The 20,520-nt window shown below is 38.5% G+C and overlaps 1 protein-coding gene across 17 annotated transcripts in view; it reads right to left on the bottom strand.

The window, feature by feature from the left end:
- The window catches only part of ABI3BP (ABI family member 3 binding protein), a 136,957-nt gene that overhangs the window by 3,178 nt on the left and 113,259 nt on the right, over window positions 1–20,520 (bottom strand). For all 17 annotated transcript variants that reach the window (XM_077174416.1, XM_077174422.1, XM_077174428.1 and 14 more), the window contains 8 exons: window positions 19,774–19,857; window positions 18,273–18,341; window positions 17,417–17,629; window positions 15,856–15,967; window positions 6,737–6,816; window positions 5,283–5,312; window positions 4,131–4,292; window positions 240–353 (listed from right to left, as the gene is read on the bottom strand). In XM_077174416.1, coding sequence (XP_077030531.1) covers window positions 240–353; window positions 4,131–4,292; window positions 5,283–5,312; window positions 6,737–6,816; window positions 15,856–15,967; window positions 17,417–17,629; window positions 18,273–18,341; window positions 19,774–19,857 — 864 coding nt within the window. The remainder of the gene's footprint in view (window positions 1–239; window positions 354–4,130; window positions 4,293–5,282; window positions 5,313–6,736; window positions 6,817–15,855; window positions 15,968–17,416; window positions 17,630–18,272; window positions 18,342–19,773; window positions 19,858–20,520) is intronic.

Genomic DNA, 20,520 nt, shown 5'->3' with positions numbered 1-20,520 from the left:
ATTTGTAGGGCTGTTTTAAACAGGAGAGAGGCTGTTTGCTACCTAACAGAACCCAAGTCATAACTGTCTTAATAAGTCATCATTCACTGTCAAAGAACTTCTTGACCCTCTTCTGCCTGCATAGCTGGCAGCTCCTTTCATGGCCCACCCCAGCAGCGGGCATTGAATCCACTGGCAGGAAATAGAAACAAACAAAGGAATTGCCCAGGTTTGCTACAGATACAGGTCTTGGGAATTACCATCTTTGACTGGCAGATCTTCTTGCTGTCCTGTCCTTCCATCTAAGAATGAGTCTACAAATTGGCAGTGATCTTCTCCATGGCCCCTCTGATCTCCTATGTTATAAAATTTTCCTGAAAGCAAAGAAGCAGCGGAGTTAGTGAAAGCTATTTCCAAAAACCACCAGAGGCAATGGGCTGTGCTCTTTTCTCTGTGGGGAAGCCAAGGTGAATGCTATGATTCTTTTCCTCTCAGGACCTGTAGCTCAGGACCTGTAATTTGAACATGACATGCAGGCTCCAAGTGCTCAAGGCTAAGGCCCCACTCCTGGCCAAAATCTATGCCTGGACATAATTTTTCCCTCTCCCTACATTTCATACAGTATGGTAAATCCTGTTACTACCAAGAACATCATCAAAAAGCAAGTTTTGGTAGTGATTTGAATGGAAGGCAGGTCTGGTTCCCTGTCAGGAAGCCCCCAGTACCTTCAGAGATGTTTTTATAGACCGCCTCCTAACATAGCCAAGGCCTGTTTTATAAATCATCATATTTTTACAACATGTATGTGCAAGTGATAGCCCTTAACATATAGATGACCTCAGATACTAAGTACTTATCCAGAGCATGGAGTGTGCCCATCTATTTGCTTGCAGGATTGCTTAACAGGACACTTGACTGCAACTGAGTAGAAATCAAGGTCTCAAGTGTCCCATGTAGCATGTGCTGACCTTAAAGAATGTGATTATCCTGTTAACAGGCACAGTGAAGAAGCTTTGACAGATGTTTTTACTTCCTGATTTGATTTGCAAGACATTAGTAAAATTCAGTTCAGAAGATGGAGGAGAGCATGCTATGTTCTCTTCCCAAACCTGGGACAGACACCTTTGTAGGTAAACTTACCATTCTTTCTAATCTTCTTTCACAGCACTTAGTTCTCAATATGTTCAACCTTTGGTTGAGATATTGAAAGGAAAGGTGAGAGAATTTAGAAAAAGGCTCAGGGTGGAGGTATAAGCTAGGTAGAAAATCCAGTTACTCATTAGATACTAGGTGTTCTGGAGCCTTGAATCCATGCCAGTCTGGCCATTTGAGAGGTGCTGGGGTGGGTTATAATACTGCTCCCAAAGAGCAATTAATAAAAAAAAGCAGCCTACCAATAAACTCCAATGTTTTTGTGATCTGAGCAATACCTTGCCAAAATTTCTCACCTCCAGTTGATGGCCTCTGTGCATGTGGTTCTTCTCTAGCTTTACAAAATTATTTATTGCTATCTAGCTTTGGCTGCAAACATGTTTTTTTCCGTAGGAGAACTGGTCAGAGGGAGTTCCTCTCAGCAAATTTTTGCTCTGAAATTAAGAACATTCAGGCTGCCCAAAAAAGCCTTTTTTTTTTTTTCCACAGCTGTTGAAGGTCACACATAGAATTTATTTTTTTCCTTCCCTCAATAAATACTTATTTTTAGGTGGCCTGCTTTTCTGGAATGCCTACAGTGACTGCTCTGGAGGACTGTTAAATGAGGTCAGCAGTAGATGCTGGTTTATGGAACAGTCCTGGCATGTGTAAAGGAGAGATCAGTTTTTCTCCATAAGAGAGAGAATAAGCCAGATATTTTAATGGCTAACACCAGAACAGTAACTTGCAGATACACACATATTCTTCTGGCCCACAGCTTAACCTATGCATAACTCAAACAATTGGTCTTCATAAATTAGCAGCATTCTCACTGACTATTACATTCTTACTGCCCAATTATTTCTGTAATGAAAGAACACACTTAAAACCATTCAGCTAACAAAAAACTGGTTTTCTGCTTTGGGAATAGCAATTCTAGCACAAAGTCAGTTTTTTTTCCCCAGTGTTCCCTTGTGGGTGGCCTTACAATCTTACATATAAACGTTGTGTTATACATTATAAATTCCACAGCACTAGAAGAATAAATTCATGCTAAAAAACAGCATGCAAAAGAGGCAGTTGCTGCCTGCCTTATACAATGGCATGTGGACAGAGCACCCCAGTTTCCAGGCAATTACACTGCTTCCACAGCAAAGCTTTGGAAGGTTTTTCAGTGTCCAGTGGAATTCAGAGCTCAGTGCACACCTGGTGCAGCTGGCTGGTGCTTGCAGGGACACTTCCTGGCCTTGGGGACACGGCCAGGCGAGGTGACCGTGAGACACATCAGAGCAGAGCTTGGCTTCAAACAGGGAAACTTCCCACTCACACAGAGGCCTCACTTAGCAAACGGGGCAAAAGCAGCTTTCCTTCTACATAAATATTTCACTTTTAAATATTGTGACAACTGGTTAGCACTGGTTGTAACAATTCAAGTGCAAGAACCATGCTTAGCAAGTATAATGAATACAGTGTGTCTATCTCATCTTTTTCCAACGAGGTTAAACCACCACCCTTCCAGCAAGAACAAAAACAATCTAATGAAAATAGGAAAATGGGCTCCTGATATTAAACTTTTCAGATTGGGGTTGCTTTCACTGCAGTGTTAATTCACTTGATTTAGGGCTGTAGTCTAGTCCTGCTAGATTAGCACTGCTATTTCCTCTGCTGGCTGGTTTTGGGACACATCATGCCTCATTGCCAGTGCTTGTCATTTGATCACAGCTGGTTAGTACAGCAACAGTTGAATGAATGATACATCTGTTCAAAACATTCTCTTTTATTCACAAAATATCTAAGATATTATTTACATATGGAATATTGTACTGACTATTAATGACAAGGCTTTCCTTCCTTTTCTGCTCATCAGAGAACGGTGCCAGATGCAAGGCAAGGAAGCTTAAAATCATGGCACCATGGGCTGCCCTACACTCCCTTGCTCTTTTCCTTCCATATTCTTTTCATGAAGCCCAGAGCTCTGCTCCTGTGAGGTGCTGAGCTCAGAGATGGGGCAGCTTTAGGTTATGAAAGTGGATTCTTCCAGCCATAGTCTTGCCCTAGCTAATTCAATGGGATATGTTGAACACACTTGCCTGACTTGCACTCAAAAGGCTTTCCCACACATCTTTGTGCTCAGATGCCATGCTAATGCCATTGTCACAGAGCTGTCTGTGATAAGAGATTTCACACAGAAGAGAGCCAGGAGCTTGGGATGCATTGTAAGAAGTTAACATATTTAATGTAGCAGATACAGCTTGGACAAGCTGCATGAGACACAAAGATCTCCCATCAACTAACTGAAAAACACTTCTCAAAGGTTGTTTTCCCTGCATGTGTCACCTGATTCAGGTCTTAAAGACATCACACTCAACTGGCCTTAAAACACTGAACAAAACTTGAGAATGTGTAAGGCCAGGAAGTTTCCCTTAGTAATAAAATATAATTTGAGGAAAACAAAAAGGTGGGGAGAAAAGATCATAAGCAAAAATGGGGAATGTGAAAACAAAATAAAAATGTCAATGCAGGCGGGTAAAACCTGTTGACTAGAGTTAAAGTCATGTATTTATAAGCCTCTCAGTAATGAAGTAACCAGATGTTTACTGAAAGGAGTGGGAATGACAGGGGTAATCCCGGTATAAAATGAGGTCCTGATCCTCTAATTAATAATTCTAATTAATAATTATTCTCTAATTAATAATTGAACACCAGTTTGGCTGTTTTACAATATATGCTATTCACTCTGATCTTTATTTGTTTTCTGTATGATCCCCAGTATATAAACAGTTACTTAAAAGCAGATGATCACCACAGAGAGGCTCCTCTGGAGTCTGAAAACTCAGTATCAAACATGTCAATGGTTACTGAGCACAAGCAGATTACTGTTTATGATTAATCTGTGAACTAAATCAAACAAATCTGATCACACTTCAGCAGAGCTCATCTTGTTAAACTTCTTATTTCAGAAACCATAATATCTTTCAGGAATGCAAAATATGGACAGAACTGATTTGAATGTTTCTTACCTGTAAGTGAATCACTGAGGTATATCTTGTATCTCAAAGAATTGCACAGCTGCACACCCACAAACTTCTTATACCAAGTCCTCTTTACATATTGTTTGCCTTTGCATTCTGAGTATGTGTCTGAATTGAATGGGATTTCAGTCCAGATTGCATCTTTCCCCACTGCAGGAGAAGAAAAAAGAGGCTGAAGTATGATGCTGCATACAAAATTACACACAACAAATGCATTTGAATAACTAGAATTAGAAACTTTCATGAAGCAGAATGTACCATGACACCTGCATTTTGAACATGAGAAATATGTCAGGGAAGCACCAAAGTACGCAGGTACAATTGGTGCTGTGAACTCCTCCTGCTGTCCTCTGGTGCAGGTTTGGAATAGGTTCATTCTAGGACCTTGTTAGGGGGACAATGTTTGTACTGGAAATACTCTCATTTACGAAGTGTGTGATACAGTCACCATTCTTCAGTGCGTTCAAGCCAAGACAATCAACTTGCAGCAAACTGTGATCTAACAAAAAATACATATAAAAATGAAGTGCCATCAATTATGTGGAGAAAAATGGTTCCACGGTGTTTGTCAAAGTGAAAGTGATGACTATTACAAATACAAAAAGCAAAAAGCAGCCCAATTTGCTGGAATGATCTCAGCTCTTCTTCAAAAGCTCAGTTCACCTTCCATCAAGGACAGGAAGAGTCTTGTAAGTGGCCTAAGGCAGAGCTAGATCAAACCTTCTGAAGCAGAAAATTTTCCTAAAACACTAAGACAGATAAATAGAATCCTCCAAGTTGTGCTCTGTTAACTCACTTAAAAATGTGGAGTAGCTTATTCATTTTGCAGAGCTTTCTTTGCTTTAATGACAAGGTTGAGAAAATATGAGGCTGTCCTTGGCTCATTTGTGTACATTGGTTTGAAGCCATCCCAGCTGCCATGGGAGCTCCACATCACGTTGATTGCCTTATGCTCAGGTAAACAAACAGCCTTGCATGAATTCCTTGGCAGGGGCATGGGTGGAAGGAGGGAAATTGTGTGTGAATACTGTTTGATTCTGTAACTCATCCAGCTGGTGCAGCAGAGCCACCCTCCTTGTAAAATTCTGCTATTTCATTTCTGAAAAAACTGCTGATCAGATTTATGTATAAAACACTTACTTGAAATTGGCTCACTCACTCTTGGGTCCGCTGGGGGAAGAAAACAAACATTCAATCAGACACTGTAAAATGAACGTTTCCAATAATTCTATGGAAAAGCATTGGTAAGTGATTTTTTACAGCTGACGTAAGCTGTAATTTGTGAAACAGAAAGAGTTTTGGAAGTGAAGTTAACTTTTGTATTAAATTAAATTAGAAGAAATATATTTCTCGTATGAAACTCCAGTATCAATGAGCTTTTAATAATTTTACTTATGGGACAACACCAGCCAAGCAGAGCTCTAGTAAAAACAAGAGTTTAAACCTGTAACCAGTTGTACCGTGTCTTATTAAAATTTTAATTTCAAAACCTAAATAATAAAAAGGGCACATCTGTAATACTTACCACAAAAAACTTGGCTTTGAAAGCCCAAATGTGAGAAATGGATGTGTGCAATTAAGAAAAAACAAAACTGCATGCTTTATTTGTCCAAACTAAATAGGAGACAGAACATAAGCCTTGTCATTCATGAAAATTGCACCTGGCGCAAATGTTTTTTCACTTTTAACAATCTAGAATTACAAAGAGTGTATTCAGAGGTTTTAAATATGTGTGGCATAGTCTGCACTCCTCCCTGAGTAATCCTTTGCTCAGCCAAAATTCTCATCCATCAGTGACAGCACTAGTTGAGGACTATTAAATTATTATACCTGGCTCTAAACACAGATTGAGAAAGTCCCTTTAAAAAGGCTAAATCCATTTTGTGTTTTATGTGGTCTTTTAGTACTACCAAGCAATAAACACTTCTGCAGAAAAGATGGTATCTTGCTTGCCTAAAGTCAACAAGTCAGCAAGAATAGGCAGAGCAAAAGCTCTCTGATTCTCACCTCTGAGTCAGAGAGAACTTCACCTGGGAACCAACCAGTGGCCAAAACAGGCTTGTATACACCTCTTTAAGAGTTTCACTGGAGAGTAAACAGGATGGAAGGGGACCTACTGGGACACTGACTTTTCACAACAGCTCTTTCTCAATCCTTATTTTAGCCAAACAACATCACTGTTTGCAGCTGCCTTATTGAACAGGTAGCAAAAACACCTATGAACACACCAGCCCAAAAAAACCCCTAATGTTCCCCATCCAGAAGTTGTTAATGTGTTGGATAGATGCAAAAAGGTCAGGAATATAAATCTTAAATGACTGAGCTCTCTCTAAGGATGAAGTAATTTTCTTTGCAATGAATACCAGACAAGGTGCCTCTGTTTTTTTCTCTTGCAGTCTGTCCATCTTACATCCCCCCACAACACAGTCCTGATCCCAGGCTGCCTTTCCATGCATGCTGGTAAAAAGCCAATCAGGAGACAGTAAAGAGCAGAACTGAATGCACAAAATGACGTGAGAGGGTCTTTCATGCATCCCACAAACATGGGTACTAAAGGTGCTGTACATGGTGGTCTGATCTTTGGAAGTTCTTACCTGATTCAGTACTGAATGACACAACATTGCTACTTGGACCTTCACCAAGGGGGTTTCTGGGTTTCACGTGGAATTCATAACTGGGGAATAAAATAGAAGAGATGAAAATTTTGCAAACTAAGCATTCTTGAATAGTCTGGAGCAAGCAAGCAATAGACACATTGGGGCTACTCGCCTTCTGGAGAACAAAAAAGCCCAATTTCTTGCCACAAAACCACTGAGACATTTTTTGTCCTAGCTGTGTAAGATCTGAACTGAACACAAAATTAACCAGTCCTTTTGATAATTCCTTGCACACATACTATTAATATTTGATTTAATTCAACACTGACTTGTCTGTCTCCTCTCACACAACCGTTTCAGTTCTGGCAAAGGGAGCAAGTTCAGATAAGGTCTGAGGCAACCTGATAACTAGAGACTGAGTAAAGGGCATTGCTATTTATTTGTACTTTTTGCTTTATTAAGAACACAAACCTCCAATTCAATGCCTGTCAGGCCCACCCACAGTGACAGACAGGACCAGTAGCGAAACACAGGGCAAATCTTCCAGGACAGGAGCTCAGCCAAGGCAAAGATCCAATTGCTTGAATGTATGTTAATAATAAGTATTTGAAGCAATGACAAGACACTGTGCAGAGTCACTTTTGCATGTGTTTTTACTGATGTGGCACAACATTGGCCTGTGCTGTAGTGATCTCATGATCCCTTTTCATCACTGTGTTGGGAACCAAATACAGTGCTGTGAAAACAACATGACTGAAGAAAAAAATCCAAACCAGACTCCTTTTCTTAAGCCTCCCCCACCTCTGAGTGCTTGATTAGCAGTGGAAGTGCCATGTGCACAGGGACATCTCCCATACTGTAAGCACATGCATGGTAAATCTGTCCTAACAGAAAGGTTCTCTTTGTCAGTGACAGGCAGCCACAGGACACGAGACAAAGGGACTGTAGGCCTGGAAAACAGGCCCCAAATTAAGGGTACTTTTGCTGTAAACACATAAAAAATGGGAGGCCCAGAAGTGGGCAACTAAACCTTCAGCTCTTGACTGGAGAAGGATCATTTACCCATGGTAATTTTGGTAGCTTGTGACCGTAACATAGCATTGTAATGTATTGCTGGAACCATTCCCAAACAGCAATTTTCTAAAGAAAGAAAACCCCCATACCACACTCTGCACAGTTGGAAATTTGTAAACTCCATTTCCAGCTCCCCAGAAGAATAATTCAATCCAAACTTTGGATTACCTTTCATTCCTCCTTGGCTCCCACAAAACCTGAGCTAATTAACCTCAGTGGAGTATTCATGCAGAACCCAGCAACTGTTTTCCATCCACTGTACTTCTAAGACAATATTTAACTTTAAAATTGCTTACTTAAGCAATTGCCTTTATTTCTAGGGTTTTCTTTTCTTTTTGAGGGAAATACTTATAGAGACTGGTGTGCTGAACAGATGCATTGTGGAAATTCATGGATATTTCTAAGAGAAACATGGGCTTGTTTTGAGCTGAAAAAATCTATTTGGAGAAATCTTGACATTTATTTAAACATGCTGAAAGAGACTTTGGAACTACCCATATTACCCCACGGTAGGAGGGAGACATTAACTAAATAACCAATTTAATAAATTTATAAATCTTCATTCTCAACTTCAAATTGCTTAAACAAAGACATGCTTTTTAAAATAGGATGTGAGTAGTTAGTATTCACATTGTCCATGTGGTACAGTAACTTTTTTGGTCAAGAAGTATTCTCATCTGGTAAGAAATGTCATAATATAGAGAACTGTAGCAAAGGAGTCGGAGATCCTTTCTGAAGAATCACTGAAGCATAAACAAAGATTTCCTAATATGTTGGGGGTCTCAAAGTAATAGCCAGATGATACATTTTTTTTTAAATGTAGAAATTAATCCATACCTAGAGATAAAAGACTGCAAAGAAGTTTTCCTGCTTCCTTCACAGGAGGAACACCTGATCTAAAGCTGTTATTGTAATAATGATCATCAAGATGATGATTGCTTTATGGGCTGTTTATGGTTTGATCTCATGGGTGATAATTAACTGGTTTTGTCCCTTTGTATGTATTTTTGCTGATTTTTGAACAAATTTATTTTTCTCAATAGTTGATATTCTCTACGTTGTGCTGCATTAGGCAATATTCTTCATAGGAATCAGTCCTGTTCCCAAAAATCTTTAGTCTATGAACTTGGACTCATCAATTCTCTAATTCCAAAGAGAAAAAAACAAGGTTATTTTCCAAGCACTGTTTTTCATATTGTGGTTTAGAGATCACTAGGTTCTCTGCAAAAGACCAAACCACAGCTTGGAAAATAAAGGCAAAATTTAAATAAAGAACTACAATCTACAGATAGAGATTTCAGCCTATGTAAACATATAAAGAAAATTGGAGAAAAGAAAAATAATAAAGAAATGTCCAAAGTTTAGCTCAGTCAATTAGGGAAGCCTCTTAGTAATAATGTTAAAAGGAAATTTTAGAAACTAAAATACATGCAGTTCTACAGTTCTGTGGTATGTGTTTTTACAAGCATCACAGGCTTATTTCCTCTGCCAATTTCAATCCTGAAACAATACCAGTGGCTTCCACAGTACAAAAATAACAAACAACCACTTTTGGGGATGAAGAGAATTAGTTAGTTGACAGAACATTGAGAAGGAGAGGAAGGAAATGCCAGACTGGGATCACAATATTACATAGTTTACTGTATTTTTAAAGCTATACTGTGGCTGTTTTAATAGAAGACAGTCTAAACTCTTCCTTTTTTTGTGTAAGGTAAAAGATCTGAAAAAAATATTATTAAAATGGCAAAAAAAGTGTACCATCTGCTCTGTTATGCACTCCTATAGAAACCATAAAGAAGGGGGAAAATGCTCAGAGTTTCAAGAAGAATGTGCATCAAAATTAATAGAATCCATGTCTGCTGCTTAATTAAATTTACCTAATGAGTGTGATGGTATTCACAGGGGTCCAAGGATGAGGGAAGAGATGAGGGTCTGACTCCATGTTTCAGCAGACTTGATTTATTATTTTATGATATATATTATATTAAAACTATACTAAAAGAATAGAAGAAAGGATTTCATCAGAAGGCTAGCTAAGAACAGAAAAGGAAGGAATGAATAACAAAGGCTTGTATCTCAGACAGAGAGTCTGAGCCAGCTGACTGTGATTGGCCATTAATTAGAAACAACCACATGGGCCAATCACAGATCCACCTGTTGCATTCCACAGCAGCAGATAACCATTGTTTACATTTTGTTCCTGAGGCCTCTCAGCTTCTCAGGAGGAAAACTCTTAAAGAAAAGATTTTTCAGAAAATATCATAGCTACAAAGGAGAAACTGGAGTCTATATTCCATCATTATATCTGCCTGCCTAATATACTAACAACTCTGCTGTCCTATGTAAGCTGCAATCTAATGCCTCACGCCTTTAACATCTATAAGATTGCTATCCTAGAAACTTTTGGAGACCAGGCCTTCCAAATCCTCCAGAACTGTGTGAGACAGTAAAAGTCCTTGTGCAGATTAAATGGACTTGACTTGCAGTAATTACTACTTGGAGTGAATTTTTCCACCACAGGAAATCACTATACCACATGGAACTCTGGCAAATGCAGCTGCTCCTGCATTTTTCAAATCATGCAGAAGGACAAGACTGAAGATTGCAGAACTGAAAATAGGTGAAGAGAGATTTTCACCACAATAGGAGACCTGGAGCAGCTGAGTACAGTCCTGGGACTTTAGGTCTATTTCTGGGGAGATGCTGGTGTTGGATGGCAATTGTGCAGGGCTCTGTGCACAGAGCTCCTCTGTGTCTGCAGGCTGTGCTTGGATGGCAATGTGACCAGGAAACAAAGGAGGAAAGAGAGAGAGAGAGAGAGAGAAAGAGAGAAAGAACTGCTATGCTTATTTGAGGAATCTTTCTCCTAACAAAGTTGGACGAAGGGCTAAGAAAAATGAGAAATGCTTATCCATGAACCGTGATATCAACAGCAGTTTAGTACAAGATCTGTTAGTTGTTTTATAAAACAAATAGAAACCTCCAGCATTTTTCTGCCACTTTCTGAATTTTGCTGCACTGAAGCTTTCTTTATAGTTTCTATCTCTTGACCCTTGCTGTTAACAAAAGCTAAACTCTCTGCATGGACAGAGGTTTTCTTGGGTTTTTCCTTGTTTGTGATCAGAACATTTGGGTGCTAACTACAATAAAAACCAATATTAGATAAAGGCGATAACAGCCTTAGGACACAATCAAACCCAAAAATCCAGCAGAAACCACTCAAAACATTTTTAAAAAGATGAAGAGTATATTTGAAATCACCAAAATAATTAATGAGGAAGCAGATCAGTACCTAATGGGAAGCTATACAAAACTGTGGAATGCAAGTATCACAAGTTTTTTTTTTTTTCTTATTAATACTCTTTTTCTACAGCAGTAGGCTGGTGGGACACGTCCTCCAATGGCTACTCAAACTTCCCTAGAGCTATTTGTGACAAGTCTTAATATTTTTCTTCACTACCTTCCAATTACTGCCATCACAAACGTGCATGAGAACAGTTTTCAGCAGCCTTCAGGCTCTTTTTTGAAGGCTTGTATAGAAATTTGGGCTGTAGAACTTCCTGGACACTATGGTCTGTGCTATGGGCTACACTGCCCTTAAACAAACCACCAGAATGAAAGAGAAAATGTACACTGACCAAAAAAAAAGGGTTTCAAGATAGGGCAGGGATACAGAAATAAGAACTACATATTTTGGCAGAGAAACCAGCAGAAATAACAAAAAATCTCATTGGGAAAAAAACCCAAACAACATCTGCATTTAATATTTTAGGCTAGGAAAGTCCATGAAAAAACCCCAGATCAGTGAATCCAATTTTTTTCCAAGGAGAATATGCAGAGGAACACCATTATTACTACAGAAGAGATGGAATTAAGACAACAAAAACCACAGTAAGCCCATTTCTCTCTCAGGCCTCTCACTGTTTATTGCAAACAAGCAGCTCAAGGAGGAAAATACTGAAAATCATTGATAATAACCTTATCTTGACTCACATATGGAAGATCTTGCTTGACTATTAACATAGGAGAAATTGCTGCAATGCTTTCTTATGAAATTTTAATGTAAAACAAGGAAAGAGCAGAGTCCTGGGTATGCCAGTGGTACTCCCACTGGTAGTTCCAATGTAGCAGCCTTTTAGGGAAACTCAGGAACAGGAGACCTGTATGACAACTTAGATGGAATATTGCAGGTCTCATTCCTCAAATGGCTCCTTGGAAGTTAGACTGTAACTACTTTGACCAAAATGATCAGTCTTGCAGTTTGACTCTTTTCCAAGTGGAATAAACACTGCATTTCTCACTATAAGAATCACGGAATTTCCATGTGGAGGATGAAAAATTGTTAGTTCATACTAGTGCATTTGTTTCTCTCTTTTTTTTTTGCTAAGATAGAAATGACATTTGCATTAACACACTAAGCCACCTCCGCCTGCATTAAAGAAACTGGGGGAAACTGAGATCTACAAGACCAGAAACTGCCCCTAAGGTCCAATTTTACAATAAATAATATGTGTTGTAAGACACCTATGAAGGTGACCTGGTCCAGGCCCCTTTTCAGCTGCTTTGAGCTCGGGGTTCATAGTGGCAGACACTCACTGTTTGAACAGCAGAGTAAAGACAGAGCAGCTCACTACTCTGTTCCAACTAACCAGGAGAAAGAAGAATAAATCTTTTCACTAAAAAAATTAAAAGATAGCAAAAACTGCAGAAATTTTGGCATGTGCTTCAGTGTAATAATGAACAGGGGGCTGAGTGAAATGTGACCTGAACCTACTCTAAAGTCCTTGGAAATAATGTAAAGGGTAACAAAAGCTAGCTACATTATAAAGTCATAATCAACACTGTGCATATGTGAATAGTAGATCACAGAAGAACATCTATAAGAGAAATGTTTAAGTAGAAGACATTCATAAAATAGAAGGAAGTTTTCTTCAGGCACCAGCTATATCCAATTAACTATCTGTATAAGGAAGATGTATATTGTCATCTGGCTCACATAGCATAACAACACTACATGCTTTGAGATATTTCAGGTAAAGGTTACAATCAGAAGCAAATCTGATGAAATTAAACAGAATTCTAGACTGAAGCCGATCAGGAGCTTACTGACAACAAGAGTACCAATTTCAAGAGCTCTGACCAACCAAATAATGGATATCAAGATTTGAACTTTCTGGGTTATTTAAACTATCAGAAAACTTCTAAAATTTGAAATCCTGCAATCACCACATTTGATAATTGATTTCTCTAGGTGAAAAGGAGGATAAGATATTTGTCCTATAAGGAAAAATCCTTTAAATTAATGTGTGGTTGTCAACTGTGAGGCATGCCTTACTGTGGGAAAATGTTATGGATATGATATGTCTTTCCTTGGGCAAAAAACAGATGGATTTCCAATGAAATCAGATTGCATATGTTCCTCTAAAACATTTTTTTTAAATGAAAAAAACCCAAACAACCCGTTGCATTAGAAAACAGCTGACTGTACCCCACATTTATTTAAAAGGTCTATGTCCTCACAGTCAGAATTTTTCAAATCTCTATTTTACTTTTCTTCTCAGAGTAGTCAGTCAAGTCACCAGGAACACATAAAGCTAGCATATATAAGACAGAAAGGCAACAAACTTCCATAATATATACAACTTGTTTTGTTTAAAATTAACCTTCACAAGTTCTGGTACACCTATGAAAGTCCATTTTCATTTCCATCTCCATATTGTCATGGTATGAGTCTGCTAAAACCAAGTACTTGATAACTGTACTCAAAGTCAAGACTCTTTTTTCAGCCAGTGCATTTTTTCTGGATCTAGTCACTTTTCAGACAGCTAAATGGACACACAGAATACTACACCATAATCCTCATCCCATTTAACTTCTGTGTTTGTACTTACTGACAGCTGCAGTCGCAGATGCAATTTTTGATGAGCGACTGTAAAAGTCTCTTTGTTGCCTCCCTAACACTGTCCAAATTCCTGAAATATTTAAAGTCTGGCCATCAGCTCCTAATCTTTAAAAGCTGCCTTGTGTAAAGGCCAGCTCAAAGGGAGAAGGGTGTCTGCCTTGCTGCAGAGCTTCCCAGAGGTGTAGCAGTATCACCTATTTGAAGAATATAAAAGCTTGAAGCAAACAAACATCATGATCTGGCACCCAGATTTTCCCTGCTGCTTGTCGTCCCCCTTCACACCAAAAAGTTGTTTGTCCTGCTTCCCTTCTGTTGGTTTTGGGCTATTAACTCTTTAGCTTCTGGGCCAGGCACTACCACATCCTACCTGAAGTACCTCAACAGGACGCTGGACCTTGGCCAACGAGACTGCAGAATGTCTCTGCCAGGAACAGCTCCTCAAGAGCCCACATCTGCACAACTACAGCCCTGAACTGGCTTTCTGCTACAGGGGCTTTCTGGTTTAGACTTACCCATGAAGGCTCAGATAACAGATTCACATTTTTTATGCCTTTTTGGGAAGTCTTTGTTTAGGTCTGTCTGCTTTAGATCTGTCCTGAACTGCCTTTAGCTCTGAATGCACTGGACCTTCAGACCAGCACAGGGGGTTCACACAAGCCTCACTGAGGGCTTCAGGAAAGCTGGAATAAATAGGGTCTCTAATTCATCTTGTCGGTTTCTCCAAAGTGTTCCCTGGCCAAGAGGTTCTTCCCAGTTAATTCCCTTCTGCTACTGAGCATCTCTCTTTCCATATATTGCTGGTACTTTTGCAAATGTTGATCATTTGTGGGAGGGATTTCTATTTCTCTGCCAAGTTTCTTTTCCAGCTCTACCTCTTCTACAGAAGAATGACAAGAAAGAAGGGAAAGAAGGGAATTATCTTCCCTTTGAGGCTAGTTATGGAAAAGTTTCCTTCCCAGTCTAATGTATTCCTTGATGAATTTTTAAACTTATTAGGGACCCTGTTAATGAATATTAAGCTGTGTTTAATTTTTGCTCTTCCTCCCATTTGCAGTCAGTTTTATCCACAAGCCATTTCCTTCATCTAATGAGCAGCTCCTGATAGACAGGAGACTTTCATGATGGACATGTGATGTTTCTTGGCAGAACAGATACTGTCTACATGATGACACCTATCTTAACCACTTTCTTGTTTTCCCTGAATTTAGCATGCCTGGATTTAAGGGGTAACAGTAACTTGTGCTTCTGCCAAAGCTCTCAAGGTGTCCTCACCATTAGGATACACACATTTTGCTTGGAATGCGAGTTTTATTGAACTGAGACACTCTGAGTACTTTACATCCTTAAATCTGGTGAGACTTGGGGGACAGGCACCACTGCAATTTATAGCAAAGCAATTTATATCAAATTTATATATATTTGGGCAGTGGCCCTCTGGATCCAGAAAGGCTTTCACTGTCTTTCCTTTTTGAGGCTGGGGTTGCTGAATGGTAACTGCTCCCTTCTCAGGAATAGCTATGCCTTTATATCTTAGTTTATCTAAAACAGAAATATCCATTCACCAAAGCCAAATGGATGGTCTTGCAGGAAAAACCCCAAGTTTCACTCATTAATTTTCTGATGCAATTAGTAAACAATGTAACAAAAGACAAGTGGTTCTCTGCTCTGAATTTTAGCATAAAAAGAAGAATACTTTTTAATGAGATCTGATATTTAAAGATAGATCATGCTTATTTGAACTAGTTGCATGAGAGGCACACCATGAACTGGAATTCACTTGCTAATTTTTAATTTGCCAGCTCTTTTGAGACACTGAAAGAAAATGATATATTCAGGAAAAATGTGTTTTTTCTCTCATGGTAATTTCCTTACTTTTGACAAGCAGTCTTTCTGATACAATAGGTCCCTTCTGCACCTTGTCCAGATCACAAATACTCTTGTAAATTTCCTAAAGATTCCTCAAATATGTTTTATCTGTTAACTTACAAGAAAGCTAAACCAAACCATACATTTTTTTTTCTATCAAAACAGGAGTAAAACCAATCAGGTCTTATTTCCATAGGTATTTCCATTTGAAGTGACAGAGAGCTGACAGTCTAAACTAGTTGGATTAACTTAAAAAATTATATTATTTAGCTACCTTGTGTCAGGTTTTAGGTTTTCCACAGTAGAATGGGTTTGATTTGTAGTGATAATTGATTTCTCCTTTTCACCATCACTTCCTCCATTTTCAGTTGACACAACCTCATACTCTGGAAAATTATAGTAAAGAAAAATTAGATCAAGTAACATCTCTTACTCGAGCTTCTTAAATACAACCAGATAGTGAATCAGTATGCAATTTTACAGGAATTCAACCTTTCTGCCTTTTGCCAGCCTGAAGTCAATGCATGATGTGGACATTTTAATTCATTCAAGTTGGAAAAGAAAATGCAGGAAATGAATGAGCTTACAAATATGTGCATGCACACACCAAGAACTACCAAGTCCATCCAGTGCCTGCTTGTTACTCAGTGCACAAGGCAACAAACTGCCCTTCATTTCTGTGGCAACAAAAATGAGCAAAGCATGAGCAGAATGGTTTTGGTTCCTGACACTTGCAGTTTTTATGAAAACAAGGAGGTGAGTGTGATCACTGTTTTGGTTGTTATTTGTCAGACCTTTCCATTATGCTTTGGTTTTGGGCGTACCCAATGAAAGCCCTTGTACACAGTTAAAGTCAAGCAAAGTAAGCATTCAAAAAGCAAAATGATGCAACAAACTATGATTTCTGTTTCACCTTTCTGTCTGAAACAGCGCATTTATTTTTAAAAAAGAGATGCGATGCCTAAATAAGATGATTGGAAAAACATGCATAAACTACAAAAATAGAAAGAGATGGCAGCAAAACTGGTTTAAGCCTGTCTAAACAAGTAATGTTGTACTGGTGCCAATATGAAGCAATCACTGTTTTCAGAAAACAGGATTCAATGCCTTCTCTTGAATTCAGAATTGATTTTGATGAGTCATTAATGGAGTTGTTAGTTAATTTCGATGTTCAATTTTTGTCAGCCAATGTTGAAACACAGAAAACGATGGAAGAATTAAGAATGGCTATCTTGCATGTTTACCTGTCTGTGTGCTGAGCCCTGCATGACTCACAGGCATTTATTCTTAATATAAACCCCTTCCTTTAGAAATGAAAGAAAAAACAGATTCTTTTAACAGAGTTGACCCTATTGCAGTGGGCCATAATACTGCAAGTATTATGCTGGCAAAGTTCTACTGACATACTAGACGGGTGTAAGCTTTGATTGTGCCTGGCCCACTGTGAAACAACAGCCTCAGGTCAAGAAAGATGCCTACATTAAGTGTGTGCATCTAGATATGCTGCTGTATTGTTGGAACTTCTTGACTAGATCTTACCAGATCCTGTACAGAGAGGAGCCAGAAAACTGGAGGAAATTTGAAGTCATATTTCTTAAGTATCTTTTCATGTCATCATTGACTCCAATGATCCTTGTTGTGTAAATCTTGTTATAATCTAGAAGCATTTTCTTATCCACACTGGAGCTGACAATAGCACAAAAATACCCCAAACCACTGGGCTCCTTTAATCCCTGGGGATTAAAGTACTTTTAAATGACAAAAAACTACTGTGAAAGTAAATTAAGCTGGAAATACTGTACTATCACATAATGGAGGAAAGAAATCAAACCAACCAGTAACAGTGTCATTATCTGGTTTTTCCCAATCCAATATGACAAAGGATGGACAGCCCTCTACAGTCACCACCGTGAGGTTGGTTGGAGGATTCTGTGGAGGACGAGTGGGTTCTTCCTTGCTGCCAACTTCTTCTTGGGGAAAATGTTCAAGAGAGCTTGTGATGGAGCAAGGCACATCATCATCTTTCTTCATGTACTTGACATGGGGGGCTAAGAACAATATAGGGAAGAGCTGTTATTCAATAGAGTGTATTTAAAAAATGGCAGTGCCATTTCATCTGGTGCACAACATCCATCTCAGCACACCAAGCAAAAATCTGCACAAGCGAAACACAGAGCTTTCTGAATAAACCCCATATATTCAATATTAAGCTGCCTGGTTTGGATTTTATATTTTCGTTGTTGTTTTTTTTTGTTTTTTGCTTGTTTTAAAAATTTTACTTATTGATGTTTGACCTGGAATCTGCACTGCTTCACCCCCTGGCGCCACTGATGAAATGGCACTCTGAAGATATTAGCAGGTGATACACACTGTTTGAAAGAATTAAAATCTGTCACAAAATTTAAAAAATCAACTTTATTTCTTCTATAGTAAAATGAGACTATTATTCTACTTGCAGATTTTGAGGGTCATGCTAATACAAAGACATACACTTTTGTTTCACAAGAAGGAGCAACAACTTTAGTCCAGAAAATGCTGGTTTGTACTGCAGCTCTTACATCTGCCACTAAAGTGACACAGAATCAAATAAAATGTTGGCCTTTGAATAACCAAATAAGATAATTTGATGCAAGATAGCCCAGACTTTATATGCTCCCTGAAATAAAAATACCATAGCTATGAATATCCTACCTTGGTACCTTGGTTTTCCTGAAGAATCCGTTTCTGATGTAGGACTTGAGCTGAAGACTGTTGCATCAACTGTAGAAAACACAGTTATAATTTGCAATAACTACAAAGTTTCACTGTTAGAATTGCAGCATTTCACAGTTCCTTTGGCATTTAAAATAATTATAAGAATAGATAAATGGCAGATCTTTGCTGGCAGATCTGGCTCTTCATTTTAGGTGTTTTTTCTGTGATGCTTTGTAAACCCTGTATTTACTTGCTAGTACAGCCAGCCATAATCAGAATGACAGATTTAATGTCTGCAGCTGGATTCAATTCATGCAATATATGTAAAATACTTTTAGACCATTGTCTTGCATTTGCTTTAGTTTAATTTTTTGGTAAGGAAGAAAAAGGTCAGCCATGGAAAAAGGAGGTTTTAGCACTGTGCTGGCTGTTTAGCTTGGAGCTTTTTTGATGTTCCTGGGATATATAGAACTATTACATTGGCACAGTAACTTCTCTAAAAATAACCGTAAGGAAATAAAAAAAAATTTCTGTCTTCAGAGTGTACACTTCCACAAAATTTGAAGGAAATTGAAAGCAAATACACTGGTGAAGAGAAATGTGCTAAAGCAGTCAGGATTCATGATACAATGTTGTATTAATCAGCCACTACACTGAGCATGATGCAAATATTAAAATGGACCTCAACAGATAAAACACAATGTTTCCCAACAAGCATTTATAAATAAATCTAGCATCCAGCATGCTTTTCTGGGCACTGTGGGTCACAGTGAGTTCCTACTCATTGTAAGGAGACAAAAATTTAAGCATTACTGTAAGTCCAGGAAAATTAGAAGCAGCATCATTCATGGCAATATACCAAGAACTGCACATTTGGGCCCAAAAATTCTAAGCACATCCTCCTCCAAACCCATTACTGTATGCCACCTTGAAAAGACTTAGCTCTGAATTTGTAATCAACTTCCAGTTTTATAAAGGGCAAATTACCCTCTGACCACTATGATTGCGCTACTACAATTTTTTCAATTTAAATGGTGGAAGTTTGCTCAAATAAAGGAGGCTATCACATCTATGATGAGCACTGTCAGTCACTGACAAATAATATGTTGAATTTATGTCCTGGGAAAATTGAAACATTCAGGAAAAGAAGTGTCTTGTCCAGCCTTTGCACAGCTTTGTGGCCACAGAGTATTATTGAAAGCCTACTAAGCATGTATGGATTTCTAGGAAGATGGAAGCCTTGTCATGTTCTCAATTACCAAGAAGAATATGAGAAAGGAGCTAGATCTCAATCAAATCAGAAAAGTCAAAGGCATAAAAAAAATCAGAATCACTCCAGACAGAATATTTTCTTATCTTAAATATACAATGCATCAATAAAGTTCAGGGAAGGGAAGCAAAAGAAAAATGGAAACCTTAATGTTAATCACAAAAAAGAAAAAAAAAAAAAAGAAAAAAGAAAAAAAGAACAAACCAGAACTGTTTGTAACATGCTTACCATAATACTCTGGAGTTGCAAAAGCTGTTGGTGTCTTATATAATGTTCCTGTCCTCACAGGAGGTGTTGGTCCAGCAGGCTTAGCTATAGTGACAGATGGAGGGACTTGTAGCAACAAGACATTCAGCATTTGAAGGAGTCAAACAGCTTTCTCATTTTCTAAGAGAACTCAGTTTGTGACAACTGCTTCATGCAACAAGTATTTTCATTCAAATCCTAGTAATCCCTCAGCTGGATTCAGGAAAGTTCTGAACTGTGCTAGTTGCAAACGTAACCTAATCCTGAAACCCAGTAAGAAATTTCTTTGCTACTTTGAGGTTGTTTTGGAGGACTTTAGTTGGCTAGAATATAACCTGGTTTAATGCACAGAACCATCCTACACAGACTGCTAAAAGGATGCAAAATGACCAGCACTGACATTGCTATTCCTTGAAGAAAGAGCACGTTTCTTCCTGAGTTGCAAGGCACAATAGCTGAAGTCAGCAACTGAAACTTAGATTCTTCCCTCAAATATTGCTCTCAATACAGCACATACATTACTGGTGCTGCAACATTTCTAGTGACAAACACCAAGTCCTTAACTGTGGTCTGCATTAAGAGTTTAACCACAAAACAGTACTGGAGCTTACATTAAATGAAATTAAGATACACTTCAAATGAAAGCAAAGAAAATGCAGCCAAGTCCAGCATTTTCAACATTTATAGCACTATATCACTCAAGAAGAAAAGTTTTCTTGCTGAATTCAT

This window comes from Agelaius phoeniceus, chromosome 2, assembly GCF_051311805.1.
Source record: "Agelaius phoeniceus isolate bAgePho1 chromosome 2, bAgePho1.hap1, whole genome shotgun sequence".
Classification (NCBI taxonomy): Eukaryota; Metazoa; Chordata; class Aves; order Passeriformes; family Icteridae; genus Agelaius; species Agelaius phoeniceus.
The sequence above is the reverse complement of the archived record's forward strand: the minus strand, read 5'-3'. Positions and strand labels throughout refer to the sequence as shown.